Source organism: Erinaceus europaeus, chromosome 16, assembly GCF_950295315.1.
Source record: "Erinaceus europaeus chromosome 16, mEriEur2.1, whole genome shotgun sequence".
Lineage (NCBI taxonomy): Eukaryota > Metazoa > Chordata > Mammalia > Eulipotyphla > Erinaceidae > Erinaceus > Erinaceus europaeus.
Window position 1 is genome coordinate 9,500,037 of NC_080177.1, and position 18,483 is coordinate 9,518,519.

The 18,483-nt window shown below is 46.7% G+C and overlaps 1 protein-coding gene across 1 annotated transcript in view; it reads left to right on the forward strand.

The window, feature by feature from the left end:
• The window catches only part of MYO1E (myosin IE), a 221,547-nt gene that overhangs the window by 150,049 nt on the left and 53,015 nt on the right, over positions 1-18,483 (forward strand). Inside the window, exons 10-16 of the mRNA XM_016192846.2 lie at positions 1,782-1,978; positions 4,033-4,113; positions 4,925-5,011; positions 6,413-6,499; positions 9,144-9,311; positions 12,299-12,384; positions 17,158-17,239. Of these exons, the coding sequence (XP_016048332.1) occupies positions 1,782-1,978; positions 4,033-4,113; positions 4,925-5,011; positions 6,413-6,499; positions 9,144-9,311; positions 12,299-12,384; positions 17,158-17,239 (788 nt within the window). The remainder of the gene's footprint in view (positions 1-1,781; positions 1,979-4,032; positions 4,114-4,924; positions 5,012-6,412; positions 6,500-9,143; positions 9,312-12,298; positions 12,385-17,157; positions 17,240-18,483) is intronic.

Below are 18,483 nucleotides of genomic sequence, written 5' to 3' on the forward strand. Positions count from 1 at the left end.
GAGGGGAGGAGAAGATAGAAAGAGGGGGACCGGGTGGTGGCGCACTTGGTTGAGCGCATGTATTACAATGCTCAAGGACCCAGGTTCGAGTCCCCAATCCCCACCTGCAGGAGGAAAACTTTCTGTGTGGTAAAGCACGGCTGCAGGTGTTTCTCTGTCTCTCTCCCTCTCTATCACCCCCTTCCCTCTTGATTTCTGACTGTCTCTATCCAATAAATAATTTTTAAAAATTGGAAAAAAAAAGAGAGAGAAAGATAGACACCTTCACACCACACGTGAAGCGACCCCCAGGGGGATGAGTCCGGGGGACCCGCATGCCCAGTACCACTGTGGAGTGGCCTCCCAGGCCATTATTTTCATTCATGTGTTAATGTTTTTTGTTTGGTCTTCAGGCTCATTGCTGGGGCTCGGGGCTGGCACTAGATATCCACAGCTCCTCGGGGCCATTTTTTTCTTTTTTTTTTTTTAATTATCTTTATTTATTTATTGGATAGAGACAGCCAGAAATCAAGAGGGAAGGGGGTGATAGTGAGGGAGAGAGACACCTACAGCACTGCTTCTTCACCACTCACAAAGCTTTCCCCCTGCAGATGTGGACCGGGGGCTTGAACCCAGGTCAGTACACATTGTGACATGTGCACTCAACCAGGTGCACCATCCACCCCCCCCCCCCACACACACACGTTTTTAATTGTATAGGATAGAGAGAAATTGAGAGCAGAGAAGGAGATACAGAGGGAGAGGGAGGGAGAGAGAGAGAGAGAGATAAGACACCTGCAGACCTGCTTTACCGCTTGTGAAGCATCTTCCTTGCAGATGAGGATTTGAAGCTCCAACCCAATTCCTTGCCCTTCTCTGCAGAGGCGGGATTCAGCTGTAAGGAGTCCAGAGCCAGGGTCCCAAACATTTGTGTCAGCAATACCCCTAAGCTGAGGGAAAGAACCCTGGGTCAGTGAAGACACTGGATTCTGCTCCCCTGGACTTTTGTCAAAGGGAGTCCCTCTGCTGCTGGCCATCATGTGTCTCCGGAGCTCTGATATGGTAAAGGCGGCTTCTCTGCCTTAGTGACAGTGAACAGTGGACCCGTAAATATATATATGGATTTTTTTCGGGGTGTTAAGTCCTGTTCTCTCTTGAGAAACCCCACATGGGGACTGGGGATAACACATAATGGTTAAGCAAAATGACTTTACTTCCTGAGTCTCCGATGTCGCAGGTTCAATCCCTAGCATCACCATAAGCCAGAGCTGAGCAGTACTCTGGTTAAGAAAGAAAGAAAGAAAGAAAGAAAGAAAGAAAGAAAGAAAGAAAGACTTAAGAAACCCCACACAGGGTAAGCTCTTGATAAATATGTAGTTGGTCATACTAACGAATTTGATGTTATCAAGCTCTTTGAGACTGAGGTGGTATAAATATTGTACCAGAAAGCAAGGAAACCTAGCTGGAAATTTTCTTCATTTAATTCCTTCCCGGCAGTCCTGCTGCAGATCTGGAAAGCTGACCATGTAGCTGGGATCTCAGTAGGAGGGCTTGGTTTGCCATCCTTCTGGGTCACTGGTCTGTGTGATTGGCCTTCCCAGTCCTAGGAATTGACTCACGTCCTAGGACAATCGGGCGAGCCCAAGCGGCACGAGGCACGCTGGGTCACCGGTGAACGGAGTGAAAACTCCCAGGGCCACAGCTGGCCTCCCGTACGTGTCCCCCCCATAGGTGTCTTGGCATTTGTGAAGTGAGCCGTGAAGGTTCTGAAAGACCATTGTGTTCTTTCTTGTTTTCGGTAGTTTTGGCTTTTCCCGCCTACCTCCTGGGGATCAATCAAGACAGGCTGAAGGAGAAGCTCACCAGCCGGCAGATGGACAGCAAGTGGGGAGGCAAGTCAGAGTCCATCCACGTCACCCTCAATGTGGAGCAGGCCTGCTACACCCGGGACGCGCTCGCCAAGGCCCTGCACGCCCGCGTCTTCGACTTCTTGGTCGATGTGAGTCAGCTCAGCCTGACTGCTGTCCTTGATGCCTCATCTTAGGCTACATGAGTGGAGCTACTGAGGATTCTGTTTCTGTGTCGAGCTCTTTTTTTTTAAAGCTTGATTAATTTATTTATTTATAAAATAAATTGGGGGGGGGCTTGCGTGGTAGCACAGCGGGTTAAACGCACATGGCGTGAAGCGCAAGGACCGGTTGATTCGAGCCTCCAGCTCCCCACCTGCAGGGGGGGGTCACTTCATGAGTGGTGAAGCAGGTCTGCAGGTATCTGTCTTTCTCTCCCCCTCTCTGTCTTCCCCTCCTCTCTCCATGTCTCTCTGTCCTATCCAACAGCAATAACAGCAATAATAGTAACCACAACAGCAAGGTCAACAAAAGGCAAGTAGTGCAGGCATCGAGCCCCAGTAATAACCCTGGAGGTAGAAAAAAGAAAAAAAGATTCAAGGGTGGGGGAGTAAAGAGATAGCATAATGGTTATACAGAAGGCTCTCATGCCTGAGCCTCTAAGGTCCCCGGTTCAATCCAGAGTATCAACATAAGCCAGAGCTGAGCAGTGCATTGAGGGTGGAAGCCAGATGGTGGCATAAGTGGTTGAGCCTACACATAACTGTAAGCAAGGACCCAGGTTCAAGCCCCTGGTCCCCACCAGCAGGGAGGAAGCTTCACAAGCAGGTCTGCAGGTGTCTTACTCCCTCTCTATCTTCCCCACTCCCTCTCACATTCCCTCTGTCTTACCAAATAGGAAGAGAGAGAGGGAAGGAGGAAGAGAAGAAAGAAGGAAGGAAAAGGCAGCCTGGCTTTGACAGTGTGCTGCTTCATCATGTGTGCGACCCAGTTTCAAACTTAGCTCCAAGAGCAGATTGAAGGAAGCTATGCTGCTGTATCTCTTTAACTCTCTCTGCCTCTATCAATAGTGGTAGTGGTGGTAATAATAATAATAATAAGGAGTCAGGCAGTAGCGCAGTGGGTTAAGCGCACGTGGCGCAAAGCGCAGGGACCGGCGTAAGGATCCCGGTTGGAGCCCCCGGCTCCCCACCTACAGGGGAGTCGCTTCACAGGCGGTGAAGCAGGTCTGCAGGTGTCTGTCTTTCTCTCCCCCTCTCTGTCTTCCCCTCCTCTCTCCATTTCTCTCTGTCCTATCCAACAATGAACAACATCAACAATGGTAATAATAATAACCACAACTAGGCTACAACAACAAGGGCAACAAAAGGGGGGAAAAATGGCCTCCAGGAGCGGTGGATTCATGGTGCAGGCACCGAGTCCAGCAATAACCCTGGAGGAAAAAAAAAAAAAGAAGTGATATTGGGGCCGGGTGGTGGCGCACCTGGTTGAGTGCATGTGTTTACAGTGAGCAAGGGTCCAGGTTTGAGCCCTCGGTCCCCACCTGCAGGGGGAAAGCTTCACGAGTGGTGAAGCAGGGTTGCAGGTGTCTGTCTCTCTCCCTCTCTATCTCCCCATCTCAATCTCTGGGTATCTCTATCAAAAAAATAAAGATTAAAAAAATAAAATAAAAAGAAGTGATATTTCCCGTTGTTATAAAATGGCTCTAAGACTTTGTGAGAATAACTGGCTCTGCCAGGAATGAATGGCTTATCTCATTAAGCAATCCTTTATTATTATTTTTTCCTACTATAGTAGTTTTTTCAGATCCTTATGCTTTCCCAAAGCACTTAATGTTGCACTGAGACGTGTTTAAAACTGCAAACTCCCTATCTTCAGGGCATCCTGTTTCTAGCAGTTGGCCATGTTCACTGGGTATAATCTCCCACTCACCCCCACTCCATCCCCCCTTTTTTATTATCTTTATTTATTTATTGGATAGAGACAGCCAGAGATCAAGAGGGGAGGGGGTGATAGAGAGGGAGAGAGAGACTTGCAACACTGCTTCACCACTCACAAAGCTTTCCCCCTGCAGGTGGGGACCTGCGCCTCAAACCCAGGTCCTTTGCACATTGTAACATGTGTGCTCAACCAGGTGCCACCACCACCACCCCCTTTTTAATATGACTGGGATGTCGTTAATTCCCCATTGCTTACTTTCTCCTAGTCCATCAACAAAGCCATGGAGAAGGACCATGAAGAATATAACATTGGAGTCCTGGACATCTATGGCTTTGAAATATTCCAGGTAAGACTGGCAGAGTTAGGCATTTTTTAAAAACTTTTATTAGTGATTTAATAATGATTAGCAAGACTGTAAGATAGCAGGGGTATAATTCCACACAGTTCCCACCGAGAATCCCATGTCCCATTCTCTTCATTGGAAACTTCCCTATTCTTTATCCCTCTGGGAGTATGGACCAAAATTCTTTATGGGGTGCAGAAGGTGGGAGTTCTGGCTTCTGGAATTTCTTCTCTGTTAGACATGGATGTTGGCAGGTGGATCCATACCCCCAGCCTATTTCTATCTTCCTTTAGTGGGGTAGGGCGCTGGAGACGTGAGGTTCCAGGACACATTGGTGAGGTTGACTGCCCAGGGAGGTCAGGGTGGAATCATAGCAGCATCTGCAACTGGGTGGCTGAAAGGCAGTAAGATATAAAGCAGGATAGACTGTTTAATAAACAGGAACCCAAAGACAGAAATAGAGCAGATGAAATTAGGGACCTTTGGGTGGGATGAAGCTAGGAAGTCTATTCTGGATATATTCCAAGGGGAGAGTTATGCATTCTGCTGGGCTTGAAATCATTCTACGCAAGGGGGGGGGGGGGAGGGGGGGGAGAAGCCACTGCATCTCATTAATTTTGTCTTTGTGAGTTCTTCATGTACCTTTACCAAATTAGTTTCTCCTAAATATAAACTATGCCACTTTCTACACAAGCTTCCACTAAGGCTTTTACATTGAGACAGCTTGAGAAATCATTCAAGAAATGACTTGTAAATGATGTTGCACCGAAACTTACATGCAAGGTCTTTTTGGTTTTTTTGTTTTGTTTTCCAGAAAAACGGCTTTGAACAGTTTTGTATCAACTTTGTTAATGAAAAATTACAGCAGATTTTTATCGAGCTGACGCTGAAGGCGGAACAGGTAAATAAACCACCCCCCCACCCCATTTTGTTTTGTGCACAGTTTGTTTTGGTCCTGGGGTATAGATGTCTCTCTTTGGGTAACCAATTCAAATTGGTCGTGTATTAGGAAAATGTTCAGGCAGGAAAACCATATGCCATGGTGACATTCTTGTCTAGGAGGCAGAAACACCAGATGCAAGACGTTGCTTTGGAGCAGATAATGCTGTGAAGTTAGACTTCTGACTGGCTTGGCTTTTGCGGCTTTGTGACTCACTGACTATGGCCCAAATTGAGTTGCAAAGGGGTAACCTGATTTGCAAGATTAGCTCCGCTCTGTATCTTCCAACGTACGTGGTGCTATAGCAAAGCTGACGTTTTATCTCTGTTTTGAGGGGCATGTGTCTCTTACAGCTTCTTCTTAAAGTCTTGTCCTGGTTCTTTTTTTATACTATGTTTTTCTATTCTCAAGGCCAAGAACAAAGTACCCGTGTCAGTCTCTAGCTACCTAGCTAGCTAGCTATGTCATCGATCTCTGTCTCTCTCCTAATGTTGAATAAAAGACTAAATAAGGCTCTCTAATAAAAGGAGGACTTCCAAGATCGTTCACCTGGGAGAGTGCCAGCACTGGAGCATGAACCCAGTACCTCATGCAATACAGACAAGGTCCTGAATTCATTCCCCAGTACTGCATTAAAAAAAAATGGGGTGGGTGGTGGTACACCAGGTGAATGCATATGTCCCAATGTGCAAGAACCTGGGGTCAAGCCTCCAGTCCCCACCTGCAGGTAAAGCAGGTTTGCAGGTGTTTATCTTTCTCACTCCCTCCCTTTTTCCTCTCTTCTTACAGTTTCTCTCTGTCCTATCAAATGAGATAGGAAGGAAGGAAGGAAGGAAGGAAGGAAGGAAGGAAGGAAGGAAGGAAGAAATAGCTACCCAGAGTAAGAAAGAAAGGAAGAAAGAAAGAAAGCTATCCAGAGTAGTGGATTAGCCCCAGCGATAACCCTGGTGGCAATAAAAATAAAATTAAATGGTAGGTAGCATAATGATTATGCAAAGAGACTCTCATGCCTGAAGCTCCAAAACCCCAGGTTCACTCCCCCATACCACCGTAACTCAGAACTGAGCAGTGCCCTGGTAAAATAATAAATTAAGCGTTCCCCCTGCAGGTAGGGGACAGGGGGCTCGAACCCAGGTCCTTGCACAGGTCCCTGCACTTAGTTTATGTATGTTTAACCACATGCACCACTGCCTGGCCCCCTATCTGTATCAGGAAAAACCAAGTTGTATGTTGCAAGCTCTGTGCTGATGGACATTTCGGGTTTTTCCCGCATGGTGATTTCTGTGACTTCCATGTCCCTCCGGACCGGCCAGCTAATGTTGACTTGGCAATAATGTAACACGCCTGCCTTCTGTCCCACAGGAAGAGTATGTTCAAGAGGGAATCCGGTGGACCCCCATCGAGTATTTTAATAACAAAATCGTCTGTGACCTCATAGAGAACAAAGTTGTGAGTATCTGAGGAGGGTCACTTGCTGCCCGTGCGTTTCTGTGAAGGGCGTTTTTGTTCCTGGTGTCAGCGGTTTATGAAGCGGCCAGAGGACAGCTATGATTCGCAGAGAATTCACAGCCATTATATGACTGTGGTGTCTAGCACTTGTGTGCGGAACTAGAGCAGGAGAGGTTTGCTCTTACAGTGAACAGGCACATACACCTGCGAGCTTACCGGTGGGACTTCCTACTGGCCGTGCAACAGATGACATTTCTGTTGGTGGCATGTGATAGGAAGTCGTTAAATCAGCCCTGCCTTCTGGGACATCCACACAGCCTCTGGTTCTTTAGCCTTAGAGATTATTTAAAAAGTAAAATGGGCCGGGTGGTGGAGCATCTGGTTGAGTGTACATGTTTTATAAATATATACATATATATATATATTTCACAAGGACCCAGGTTCGAGCCCCTGCTCCCCACCTGCAGTGAGGATACTTCACTATTGGTGAAGCAGGTCTCTCCTTCTTGATCTTCCCCTCCCCTCTCAATTTCTCTGTCTCTAATAAATAAATATTTTTTAAAACTTTTATTTATTTATTTTCCCTTTTGTTGCCCTTGTTGATTCTTATTATTTTTGTAATTATTATTGTTGATATTGATGTCATTGTTGTTAGATAGGACAGAGAGAAATGGAGAGAAGAGGGGAAGACAGATAGGGGGAGAGAAAGACAGACACCTTCAGACCTGCTTCACCGCCTGTGGAGTGACTCCCCTGCAGGTGGGGAGCCTGGGGCTTGAACCGGGATCCTTATGCTGGTCCTTGAGCTTTGCACCACGTGAGCTTAACCCGCTGCGCTACTGCTGACTCCCTTAAAAAAAATTTTAAAAAGAAATTATTCACAAGAAAATTAAATGGATGTAGACATAGATCTCTATGAGGGGCTGGAGGGATTTGTTCTTTTTAAATAAAAGCCTCAAGCTGAACAAAGTAAAAAATATACATAGATGAGTCTGGGTGGGGTGGTGGCACAGAGGATTGAGGGCATCTGTTACCATGTGCAAAGATCTGGGCTCAAGCCTATGGTCCTCACCTACAAGGTAGAAAGTTCAGGAGCAGTGAAGCAGGTCTGCAAGTGTCTCTCTGTCCTGTCAAGTAAAAGGGGGGTGGTGGGAGGGAAATGGCCACCAGAATCAATGGATTTGTTTGTTGTGTAGGCAGTGATAACCCTGGTGACAAAAAAAAAAAAAATCTCAGAGTCAGGCGGTAACTCAGCAGGTTAAGCGCAGGTGGCGCAAAGCACAGGGACCGGCACAAGGATCCCGGTTCCAGATACCTGCAGGGGAGTCACTTCACAGGCGGTGAAGCAGGTCTGCAGGTAATCTATCTTTCTCTCCCCCTCTCTGTCTTCTCCTCCTCTCTCCACTTCTCTCTATCCTATCCAACAACGTCATCAATAACAACAATAATAACTACAACAATAAAAAAAGGGCAACAAAAGGGAATGAATAAATAAATAAATATTTACCAAAAAAAGAAATGAACAAGGGTTGATGGGAAGTATTTCTCTTTTGCTTTGGGGGGTTTTTAAACCTAAGTTCACATACACAGGTGTTAGCAGGTAAGGATCTGTGTGTGTGCGCGTTTGACTTCAAGTCCAGTAAGTAGCATGTAGGAGTTGAGCCATTTTTTTGTGCCTCCCTTTGGTATGGGAACTCAATGACCACTCTCAGGTGAGGTTATTGATTTAATTGAATATATATACATATATATATATATTCGTTAATTTTTTAATGAGAGATGGAGAGAGAGAGAGACCAGAGCCCTGCTAATCTTTGGCTTGTGGTGGTGCTGGGGATTGATCCTGAGACTTTAGAGTCTTAGGCATACGTCTTTTGCAGAACCATTATGCTGTTTCCCCAGCGGAAAACCTTTACTTTTTTTTTTTTTTTTTTGCCTCCAGGATTATTGCTGGGGCTTGGTGTCTGCACCACGAATCCACTGCTCCTGGAGGCTATTTTTTTTTCCTTTTGTTGCCTTTGTTGTTTTATTATTGTTGTGGTTATTATTATCATAGTTGTTATTGATGTTGTTGGATAGGGCAGAGAGAAATGGAGAGAGGAAGGGAAGACAGAGGAAGGGAAGACAGGATAGAAAGATAGACACCTGCAGACCTGCTTCACTGCCTATGAAGCTAACCCCCTGCAGGAGGGGAGCCAGGGGGCTCAAACCGGGATCCTTGCACTGGTCCTTGCGCTTTGCGCCATGTGTGCTTAATACCGCTTGATCCGGTCCTAAACCTGTACTTTTCAATAGGGTTGGAAGGTAGAAGAGATAAAACTATCATCTCTTTATTCATCCTCTTTTTTGTTGTTTGTTTGTTTGTTTTAAACCAGAGCACTGCTCAGCTCTGATTCTTGGCGGTGCTGAGACTTGAACTCTGGGACTTCAGAACCTCAGGCATAATAAGAGTCTTTTGCAGAACCACTGTGCTGTCGCCCCAACCCTGTTAATTGCACTGTAGCTCGGAGGAAAGAAAGGCCACCTCTCCCGATGGGACCCCCAATAGGGGAACACTGTTCCTCTGCTTCATGGAAGGCCAGGGAGGCACGGCTTGTCTCAGAACAGTCACTGAACGTGGGCTCCGCCCTCTCGGTCCCCTCAGAACCCACCCGGCATCATGAGCATCCTGGACGATGTGTGCGCCACCATGCACGCCGTGGGGGAGGGCGCTGACCAGACGCTGCTCCAGAAACTTCAAATGCAGATCGGGAATCACGAGCATTTCAACAGCTGGAACCAGGGCTTCATCATCCACCACTATGCTGGAAAGGTACATGCGTGCGGAGAGTGGGCTACCGGGTGTGAGGAGGGCGCTCTGGGACCTGCATTCCTTCGAGGCAGAGGGTGGCAGCATTCTGTCTTCCTTGCTGTATAGTATTTAGTATTCCAGTAATGTCCCCTTCCTTCCTCTCTTCAACAAACCTGGGCCTTGTGAAATATTTGGAGGAAGCCAGACAAAAGATAGGACACCCTGCTACAGGTCTTTTATTTATTATTGGACAGAGACAGGGAGAAATTAAGAGGGGAGGGAAGGGGGAGAGAGGGAGAGAGGCAGAGAGGCTCCTGCAGCACTGCTTCTCCACTTGTGAAACTTTCCCCCTGCAGGTGGGGACCAGGGGCTTGAACCCGGGTCCTTGCGCACTGTAATTGTGCACTTAGCCAGGTGCTCCACTGCCTGGCCCCTGCTACAGATTTCTTTTTTTTTTAATTTTATTTTTTTATTATTTTATTTATTCCCTTTTGTTTCCCTTGTTGTTTTATTATTGTAGTTATCGTTGTTGTTATTGATGTCATCGTTGTTGGATAGGACAGAGAGAAATGGAGAGAGATGGGGAAGATAGAGAGGGGGAGAGAAAGATAGACACCTGCAGACCTGCTTCACCGCCTGTGAAGCGACTCCCCTGCAGGCGGGGAGCCGGGGGCTCGAACCGGGATCCTTATGTCGGTCCTTGTGCTTTGCACCACGTGCGCTTAACCCTCTGTGCTACCGCCCGACTCCCCCCTGCTACAGATTTCTAATCCTAAATTGCCTTTAAAAAGTATGTTGGGGGCCGAGTGGTGGTGCACCTGGTTGAGCACACATATTACAATGCACAAGGACCTGGGTTCAAGCCCCTGGTCCCCACCTACAGGGGGAAAGCTTTGCGAGTGGTAAAGCAGGTCTGCAGATGTCTCTCCTGTCTCTCTCTCCCCTCCTCCTCTCAATTTCTGGCTGTCTCTATCCAATAAATAAATAAAGATAATAAAAAAAAATTTAACTATGTTGGTTCTTTGAGAAAATATTAACAAAATCATGAATAGCCATGGACTTGGAACCACGCAGTGGCTGGAGTACCAGACTTGCAGGCTCATAGGAGATCCTAAGTTTATTTTCTGTTTGTTTTGTTTGTTTGTTTGTTTTTCGCCTCCAGGGTTATTGCTGGGGCTCGGTGCCTGCACCACAAATCCACTGCTCCTGGAGGCTATTTTTTTTCCTTTTTGTTGCCCTTGTTGTTTTATCATTTCTGTGGTTATTATTGTTGTTGTTGATGATGTCATTGTTGTTGGATAGGACAGAGGGAAGTCAAGAGTGGAGGGGAAGACAGAGAGGAGGAGAGAAAGATAGACACCTGCAGACCTGCTTCACCGCCTGTGAAGCGACCCCCCTGCAGGTGGGGAGCCGGGGACTCGAACCGGGATCCTTCCGCTGGTCCTTGTGCTTTGTGCCACCTGCGCTTAATCGCCCGGCCTTCTCGGCTCTGCTTCAAGTCAGCCTGAAGACTCTGGCTCACCTTTGGTCTTTGCTCTCATAAGACAGCAGGCTCTTGGGTGCCTGGTGCTTGTGAAATCTGAGTTCACTGTTTGTTTTATTTTTGTTTTTGCAGATGGTACAAAGGTGAATGAGTTGAAGGCACAGTGGTTGGGGTCTCCATGGCCTCATCTTTTCTCTCTGCTTGTTGTGTTAACCAGGGTCCCTGATCTTGAGGTTCTGGCAAATTGGTTCAAGCCTAATGTCATTTGGAGGAGAAATGTTTTTAAATATTTTTTGAAAGTTCTTTTGTTTAATATTTATTTATTATTGGATAGAGACAGAGAAATTTAGAGGGCAGTGGGAGATAGAGGGGGGTGCGACATCTGGTTCAGTGAACACGTTACAGTGCACAAGGACTGGGTCCAAGCCCCTGGTCCCCCCACCTGTGGGGGAAGAATCTTCACAGGTGATGAAGCCAGGCTGCAGATGTGTCTCTGTCTCCCTCCCTCTCTACCTTCCCCTCCCCTCAATTTCTCTCTTTCTTTATCCAATAATAAAAAAATTAAATAAATAAATCTCAAAAGAGAGAGAGAGAGACTCTCATGCCTAAGATTCCAAGTTAAATTCCCAAACCACTATAAGCCAGACCTACCAGTCAGTGCTCTGGTAAAAAAAAAAAAAAGAGAGAGAGGGAGTCGGGCGGTAGCGCAGCAGGTTAAATGCACGTGGCGCAAAGGGCAAGGACCAGCGGAAAGATCCCGGTTCGAGCCCCTGGCTCCCCACCTGCAGGGGAGTCGCTTCACAAGCGGTGAAGCAGGTCTGCAGGTGTCTATCTTTCTCTCCCTGTCTCTGTCTTCCCCTCCTCTCTCCATTTCTCTCTGTCCTGTCCAGCAACGACGACATCAGAAACAACAACAATAATAACTACAACAATAAAACAACAAGGGCAACAAAAGGAAATAAATAAATAAATAAATGATAGAGAGACCCGTAACCCCCCTTAACCACTTGTGAAGCTTTCCCCCTCCAGGTGGGGACCAGGGGCTTGAACCTGGGTCCTTGCGCACTGGAACGTGAGTGCTTAAATAGGTGCGCCACTGTCTGGCCCCTCTATTTGTGAGAGAGATCGTAAAGCCTTTGGTGTCTCACCTGTCGCAGTGTATTGATGAACATGGCAGGTTTTGTCTCACTCTATCTTAGCCAGAGTTGAAAGAAATAATTATATCCTGTGGTTCCATGGAAGGGTGGCGGGGCAGAGGTGGAATCAAGGAGCCGCCATCCCCACTCTGGGTCCTCTGGGCTGTAGAGACAGCCAGACACCATCTACATCCAAATGACATCCCTAAGTAACTCGGCAACGAGTTCCATGAAACATCATGGCCTCCACATGGCAGCTGGAGAAATCATGCCAGCGATTACAGCTGGAAGCAGACCCGTTCCAGCCAAGCTGGCAGTGCCAACTTGGATGGGTAACTCACTGAAATAATTACAGGATAAAGATCTGGTTTCTTTCTGCACTCGACCAGGTCTCCTACGACATGAATGGCTTCTGTGAAAGAAATCGGGACGTGCTTTTCATGGATCTGATCGAACTCATGCAGAGCAGTGAGCTGTAAGTGTGCTTTGCCTCATAGGCTTGGGGGGGGGGGGAATACAGGTTTGAGCAGATTTCCAGAATGAGAACAAACCTGGACCGTCTTAATGGTCAGCGCTGTGTTCCTGTCAACTGTCGGATCTGCGTTATTGCTGGACACTTCTTTTCATAAAATAGCTTTCCTGTTTTTAAATTTCAGTCTTTTCCTTGTGTCTCTAAACCTTGTCACCCCGGTTTCCAAGTGTGTGGTGTCCAGGGACCCTAGCTTCATTCTTTTCTTTTTCTTTCTTTTTTAAATCTTTATTTATTTATTGGATAGAGACTGCCAAAAATTCAGAGGGAAGGGGATGAGAGAGAGAGACACACACCTGCAGCCCTGCTTTACCACTTGCCAAGCTTTCCCCCTGCAGGTGGGGACCAGGGACTCAAACCCAGGTCCTTGTGCATTGTAACATGTGTGCTCAACCAGGTGCGCCACCACCCACCCAGCTCCTTCTTTCTGTTTATTTTCCTTCCTTCCTTTTTTTTTTTTTTTTTTTTGTCTCTAGGTTTACTGCTGGGGCCCATTCCCTACACTACAAATCCACTCACTGCACCTGGTGGTCATTTTTTCCATTTGATTGGATAGGACAGAGAGAAATTAAGAGGGGATAGAGAGGGAGAAGGAGAGACAGACACCTATAGACCTGCTTCACCACTCATGAAGCCTTCCCCCTGCAGGTGGGAAGCAGGGGGTTGAACCTAGATCCTCACGCGTGTCCTTGTGCTTAGTACTACTTGTGCTTAACCGGGTGCACTACCGCCCCCCCCCACACCGGCTTCATTACTTTCATCCTGGAGTTGAATGTTCATTCATGATTGTCTAAGAGTAGAGCAATCCGGCTCTGTGACTGATTGTCCTTGGAACATCATTCCAACAGTTCTCCATGGTCACTCTTTATTATTTTTTTTATTTTAATTTTATTTTTAGGAATGGCTAGTGTCTTAGCAAGACCCAGATCGACCTGCATCCCTAAAGCAGCTAGGAAACAAGTCAGGGTCTGCATAAGGGCAGCTTACAAGGGGTGGGTGGATTCGGGGGTCCATGTTGCTTCCCAGGATCTGGCTGAGGTAGAAGGGTGGCAGAAAGGGCTTCTCTCCAGCTAGTTGCTAGAAGCAGATCTAAGCACCTGCTCCTCTGTCTTTCCTTCCCCTCCTCCCTGCCAAGATGCCCGAGCTCCCACCTCACAGACATAGGACACCAGCAAGTGGTCAGCCTTCCACATGCCAGCAGATACAACATCACAGAATCTTCCAGATGTTACACGTTTCTGAGATGTCTCCGAGTCACAGCTGCACTCTTATTTTCTTCTTCTTCTTCTTCTTCTTCTTCTTCTTCTTCTTCTTCTTCTTCTTCTTCTTCTTCTTCTTCGTCTTCCTCTTCTTCTTCTTCTTCTAATTTCTTTATTGGGGAATTAATGTTTTACGTTCCACAGTAAATATAATAGTTTGTACATGCATAACATTTCCCAGTTTTCTATATAACAGTACAACCCCCACTAGGTCCTCTGTCATCCTTTTTGGACCTGTATTCTCCCCCCACCAACCCCAGAGTCTTTTACTTGGGTGCAATACGCCAATTCCAGTTCAGGTTCTACTTGTGTTTTCTCTTCTGATCTTGTTTTTCAACTTCTGCCTGAGAGTGAGATCATCCCATATTCATCCTTCTGTTTCTGATTTATTTCACTTAACATGATTTCTTCAAGGTCCATCCAAGATCGGCTGAAAACTGTGAAGTCACCATTTTTTATAGCTGAGTAGTATTCCATTGTGTATATATACCACCACTTGCTCAGCCACTCATCTGTTGTTGGACACCTGGGTTGCTTCCAGGTTTTGGCTATTACAAATTGTGCTGCTATGAACATAGGTATACACAAATCTTTTGGATGTGTGTGTTGGGCTCCTTAGGATATATTCCCAGGAGAGGAATTGCAGGATCATAGGATAGTTCCACTTCTAGCCTTCTGAGAGTTCTCCAGACTACTTTCCACAGGGGTTGGACCAATTGACATTCCCACCAGCAGTGCAGGAGGGTTCCTTTGACCCCACACCCTCTCCAGCATTTGCTGCTGTTACCTTTTCTGATGTCTGAATTTCTCACAGGAGTGAAGTGATATCTCATTGTTGATTTGCATTTCTCTGACGATCAAAGACTTGGAGCATTTTTTCATGTGTTTCTCGGCCTTTTGGGTCTCTTCTGTGATGAATATTCTCTCCATGTCCTCTCTATTTTTGGATGAGGTTCTTTGTTTTCTTGTCGTTGAGTTTGGCGAGCTCTTTATATATTTTGGTTATTAGCCTCTTGTCTGATGTATGGCATGTAAAGATCTTCTCCCATTCTGTGAGGGGTCTCTTGGTTTGGGTAGTGGTTTCTTTTGCTGTGCAGAAGCTTTTTAATTTGATATAGTCCCATAGGTTTATGCTTGCCTTAGTCTTCCTTGTAACTGGGTTCATTTCATTGAAGATATCTTTAAAGTTTGTGCAGGAAAGAGTTCTGCCAATATTTCCTCTAAGTATCTGATAGTTTCTGGTCTAACATCCAAGTCCTTGATCCACTTGGAATTTACTTTTGTATTTGGTGAAATATAGTGGTTCAGCAGGTTAATCACACATGGCACCACAAGCAAGGACTGGCATAAGGATCCCAGTTCGAGCCCCCGGCTCCCCACCTGCAGGGGGGTTGCTTCACAGGCGGTGAAGCAGGTCTGCAGGTGTCTATCTTTCTCTCCCCCTCTCTGTCTTCCCCTCCACTCTCCATTTCTCTCTGTCCTATCCAACAATGAACGACATCAACAATAACAGTAATAATCACAACAAGGCTACAACAACAAGGGCAAAAAAAGGGGGGGGGGAATGGCCTCCAGGAGCAGTGGTTCATGGTGCAGGCACTGAGCCCCAGCAATAACCCTGGAGGCAAAAAAATAAAATAAAATAAGCGCCAAGGGAATGAAGACAGTGTCTCTACGTCCCAGAGGGAGAAGGTGTGTGTGAGTGAGTGACCGCAGCTCGGGTAGAACCCCAGGTGAACCTGAATTCGACAGGCAGACCTCGAGGGAGTTGCGCCACTGCTTCATTTGAACATTGCTTGACTCAGAGCAGTTTGGGTCCATTTTTTCCCCCTTTATTGGGGGAGGAGGATTCATGACATGTGCAACATTTCTCAGTTTTCTACATAACACTACCCCCACCACCACCTAACCTAGGTCTTCTCCATCATCATGTCCCAGGACCTGAACCTGCCCCCACTCCCACCCCAGAGTCTTTTACTTTGGTTCAGTAAACTAAGCCCACTCCACGTGCTGCTTTGTGTTTCCCCTTCTGATCTTGTTTTTCAACTTGTCTATGAATGAGATCATCCCATATTCATCCTTCTATTTCTGGCTCATCTCATTTAACACGATTCCTTCAAGCTCCATCCAAGATGAAGGGAAGAAGGTGAATTCATCATTTTTAAAAGCTGAGTAGTATTCCAATGTGTATATAGACCACAGTTTACTCATCCACTCATCTGTTGTTGGACACCTGGGTGGCTTCCAGGTTTTGGCTATTACAAATTGTGCTGCTATGAACCTAGGTGTACACACATCTTTTGGGGTAGGTGTGTTGGGTTCCTTAGGATATAATCCTCAGGAGAGGAATTGCAGGGTTATAGGGTAGGCCCACTTCTAACCTTCTGAGAGTTCTCCAGACATGTGCAGATCTTTTTGCAGAGCAGGGGGCAACAATGTAACAAAGTTGTGGCAAAGTGAGATACCCTGAGTCCCTGGTACCAACAGTGCCAGCATGGGGTCACCCCACTTCAGAGCAGAGCTGGAATGTTCTGGGCCCCCCGACAGCTCTGCTCCATCTTACAAAGCCCACACTCCCCCCCCCAACGCACACACATCGTCCTGTTGCCAGAATGGATCCCATTCCAGAGAGAGGGTCAGGATTTCAAAAAGCAAAGTGGTTTAGTATTTCTAGGTTGTTTTTCACCCCCTTTTGTTGCCCTTGTTTATTGTTGTTGTTAAAGCTGTTGGATAAGTCAGAGAGAAATCGAGAGGAGGGTAAGACGGGAGGGGGGAGACAAAGACACTTGCAGACCTGCTTCACTGCTTATGAAGCGACGCCCCTGCAAGTGGGGATCCGGGGGCTCGAATGGGATCCTTATGCCGCCGGTCCTTGGCGCTTTGCGCCATGTGCGCTTAACCCACTACGCTACCACCCAGCCCCCAATATTTCTGTTTTTTAAGATGACATAACATTGGTCGGCAGCACGGTAACATTTTCGCGGTGTGGGTATTCAGCTCACCACACCCACCCTGAAGTTCTAGTGCCTCCAGCACCCCAAAGAGACCCGCTGCCTAAGCCCCAAACCCTCTCCCTCCCTCTCCCTCCAGTAAGCACCATGGCCTTAGCCTTTCACTTCCTGCCTTCCTGCACTCAGCATGATCACCTCCAGCTCCTCCCGCCCCATCCCTTTGTCCGGAAAGGTACAGGGATATGGCAGAGCAAAGGCTGTACTTTCATTTTCAGATTTCGACACACCAAGATGCCGATGACTTCGAAGTCTTTCCCGCCATCCCTTTCGTCCAGTGTGCATTTCTTAGTGTGGCGTCTCTGCAGCTTTTACCTTGAATCACGTGATCCTCTTTTAGCCCAGAGCAGGAGGGCCTTCCCCCACCCCCACCCCCATGCAGAAGCCGGCTGACTGGCACCCTCCTCCCACTGGGTACTGATTCCTAGTCCGTTCTCTTTCTCCTTCTCCAGACCATTTATAAAGTCTTTATTTCCGGAGAATCTCCAAGCTGACAAGAAAGGACGTCCAACTACTGCTGGCAGCAAAATCAAGGTTTGTTCGACTTTTTTTCTGAGCTGAGAAGTGTTCTGGTTTAAAAATTTTGAAAAAGGTAAACAACAAGGGCAACAAAAGGGAATAAATAATAAATATTAAAAAAAAATTTTGAAAAAGGTAGGGGCCAGGGTGGTGGCGCACCTGGTGATACATACATGTCACACGACATGCAAGGACCCAGGTTCGAGCCCCTGGCCCCCACCTAAAGTGGGGTCGCTTTGCAAATGATAAAGGTGCATCAGGTCTCTCTCTCTTTCTCTCCCTCTCTATTTCTCTATTCCCTTTCAATTTTTCTCTGTCTCTAAATAAATAAATAAATAAATAGATAAATGATGGCATGAGTGGCTTAGAGGGGAAGAGAGGATTGAATTAGAAAAAGAAGGGGTAACTTTGTGTAAATATGGACAGATAGTTGTAGAGAAGATGGTCTACAACGTTAGGGGAACTGTGGTGGGTTGCAGTGGGAAGAGTGAAGATTCAGAACTCTGGTGGTGGGAATGGTGTGGATCCAAACCCCTGTCGACATGTAATTCTGTAATAAAAAATAAAATAAGTAAATAAAATATTTTCTTGAAAATAAGGAATATAAAGAAACTAGAACACCATAGAAATGAATATTACGGGCCAGGTGGTAGTGCAGCGGGTTAAGGGCACATGGCGCAAAGCACAAGGACACCGGCAGCAAATCAAGGTTCCTGGTTCAAGTCCCCAGCCCCCACCTGCAAGGGGGGGATATGCTTCACAGGTGGTGAAGCAGGTCTGCAAGTGTCTATCTTTCTCTCCCCCTTTCTGTCTTCTCCTCCTCTCTTGATTTCTTTCCTATTGAACAACAAGGGAAACAAAAATGGGGAAAATGACCTCTAGGAACAATGGATTCGTACTGCAGGCACAGAGCCCGGCAATAACTCTAGAGGCAAAAAAAAAAAAGAATTTTAGGGGCCAGGCAGTGATGTAACTGGTTAAGCATATATGTTACCATGTGTAAGGATCTAGGCTGAAGCCCTTGGTTCCCACCTGCAGGAGGTGAAGCTTCAAGAGTGGTGAAGCAGTGTATTGCAGGTGTTTCTCCCTCTCTTTCTCTCTGTCTCTACCTGAAAATTTAAAAAGGAAGGAAGAAAGAAAAGAAAATGGAGAATTCAGTAATTGAGTCTCAGGCAAAGGTAGAGTGTCAGCAGGAAGAGGGTGGGGCTTTGGAGGAGGGGAGAGGCCCACTGCTAGTGACGCTACTCAGAGGCTCCGCT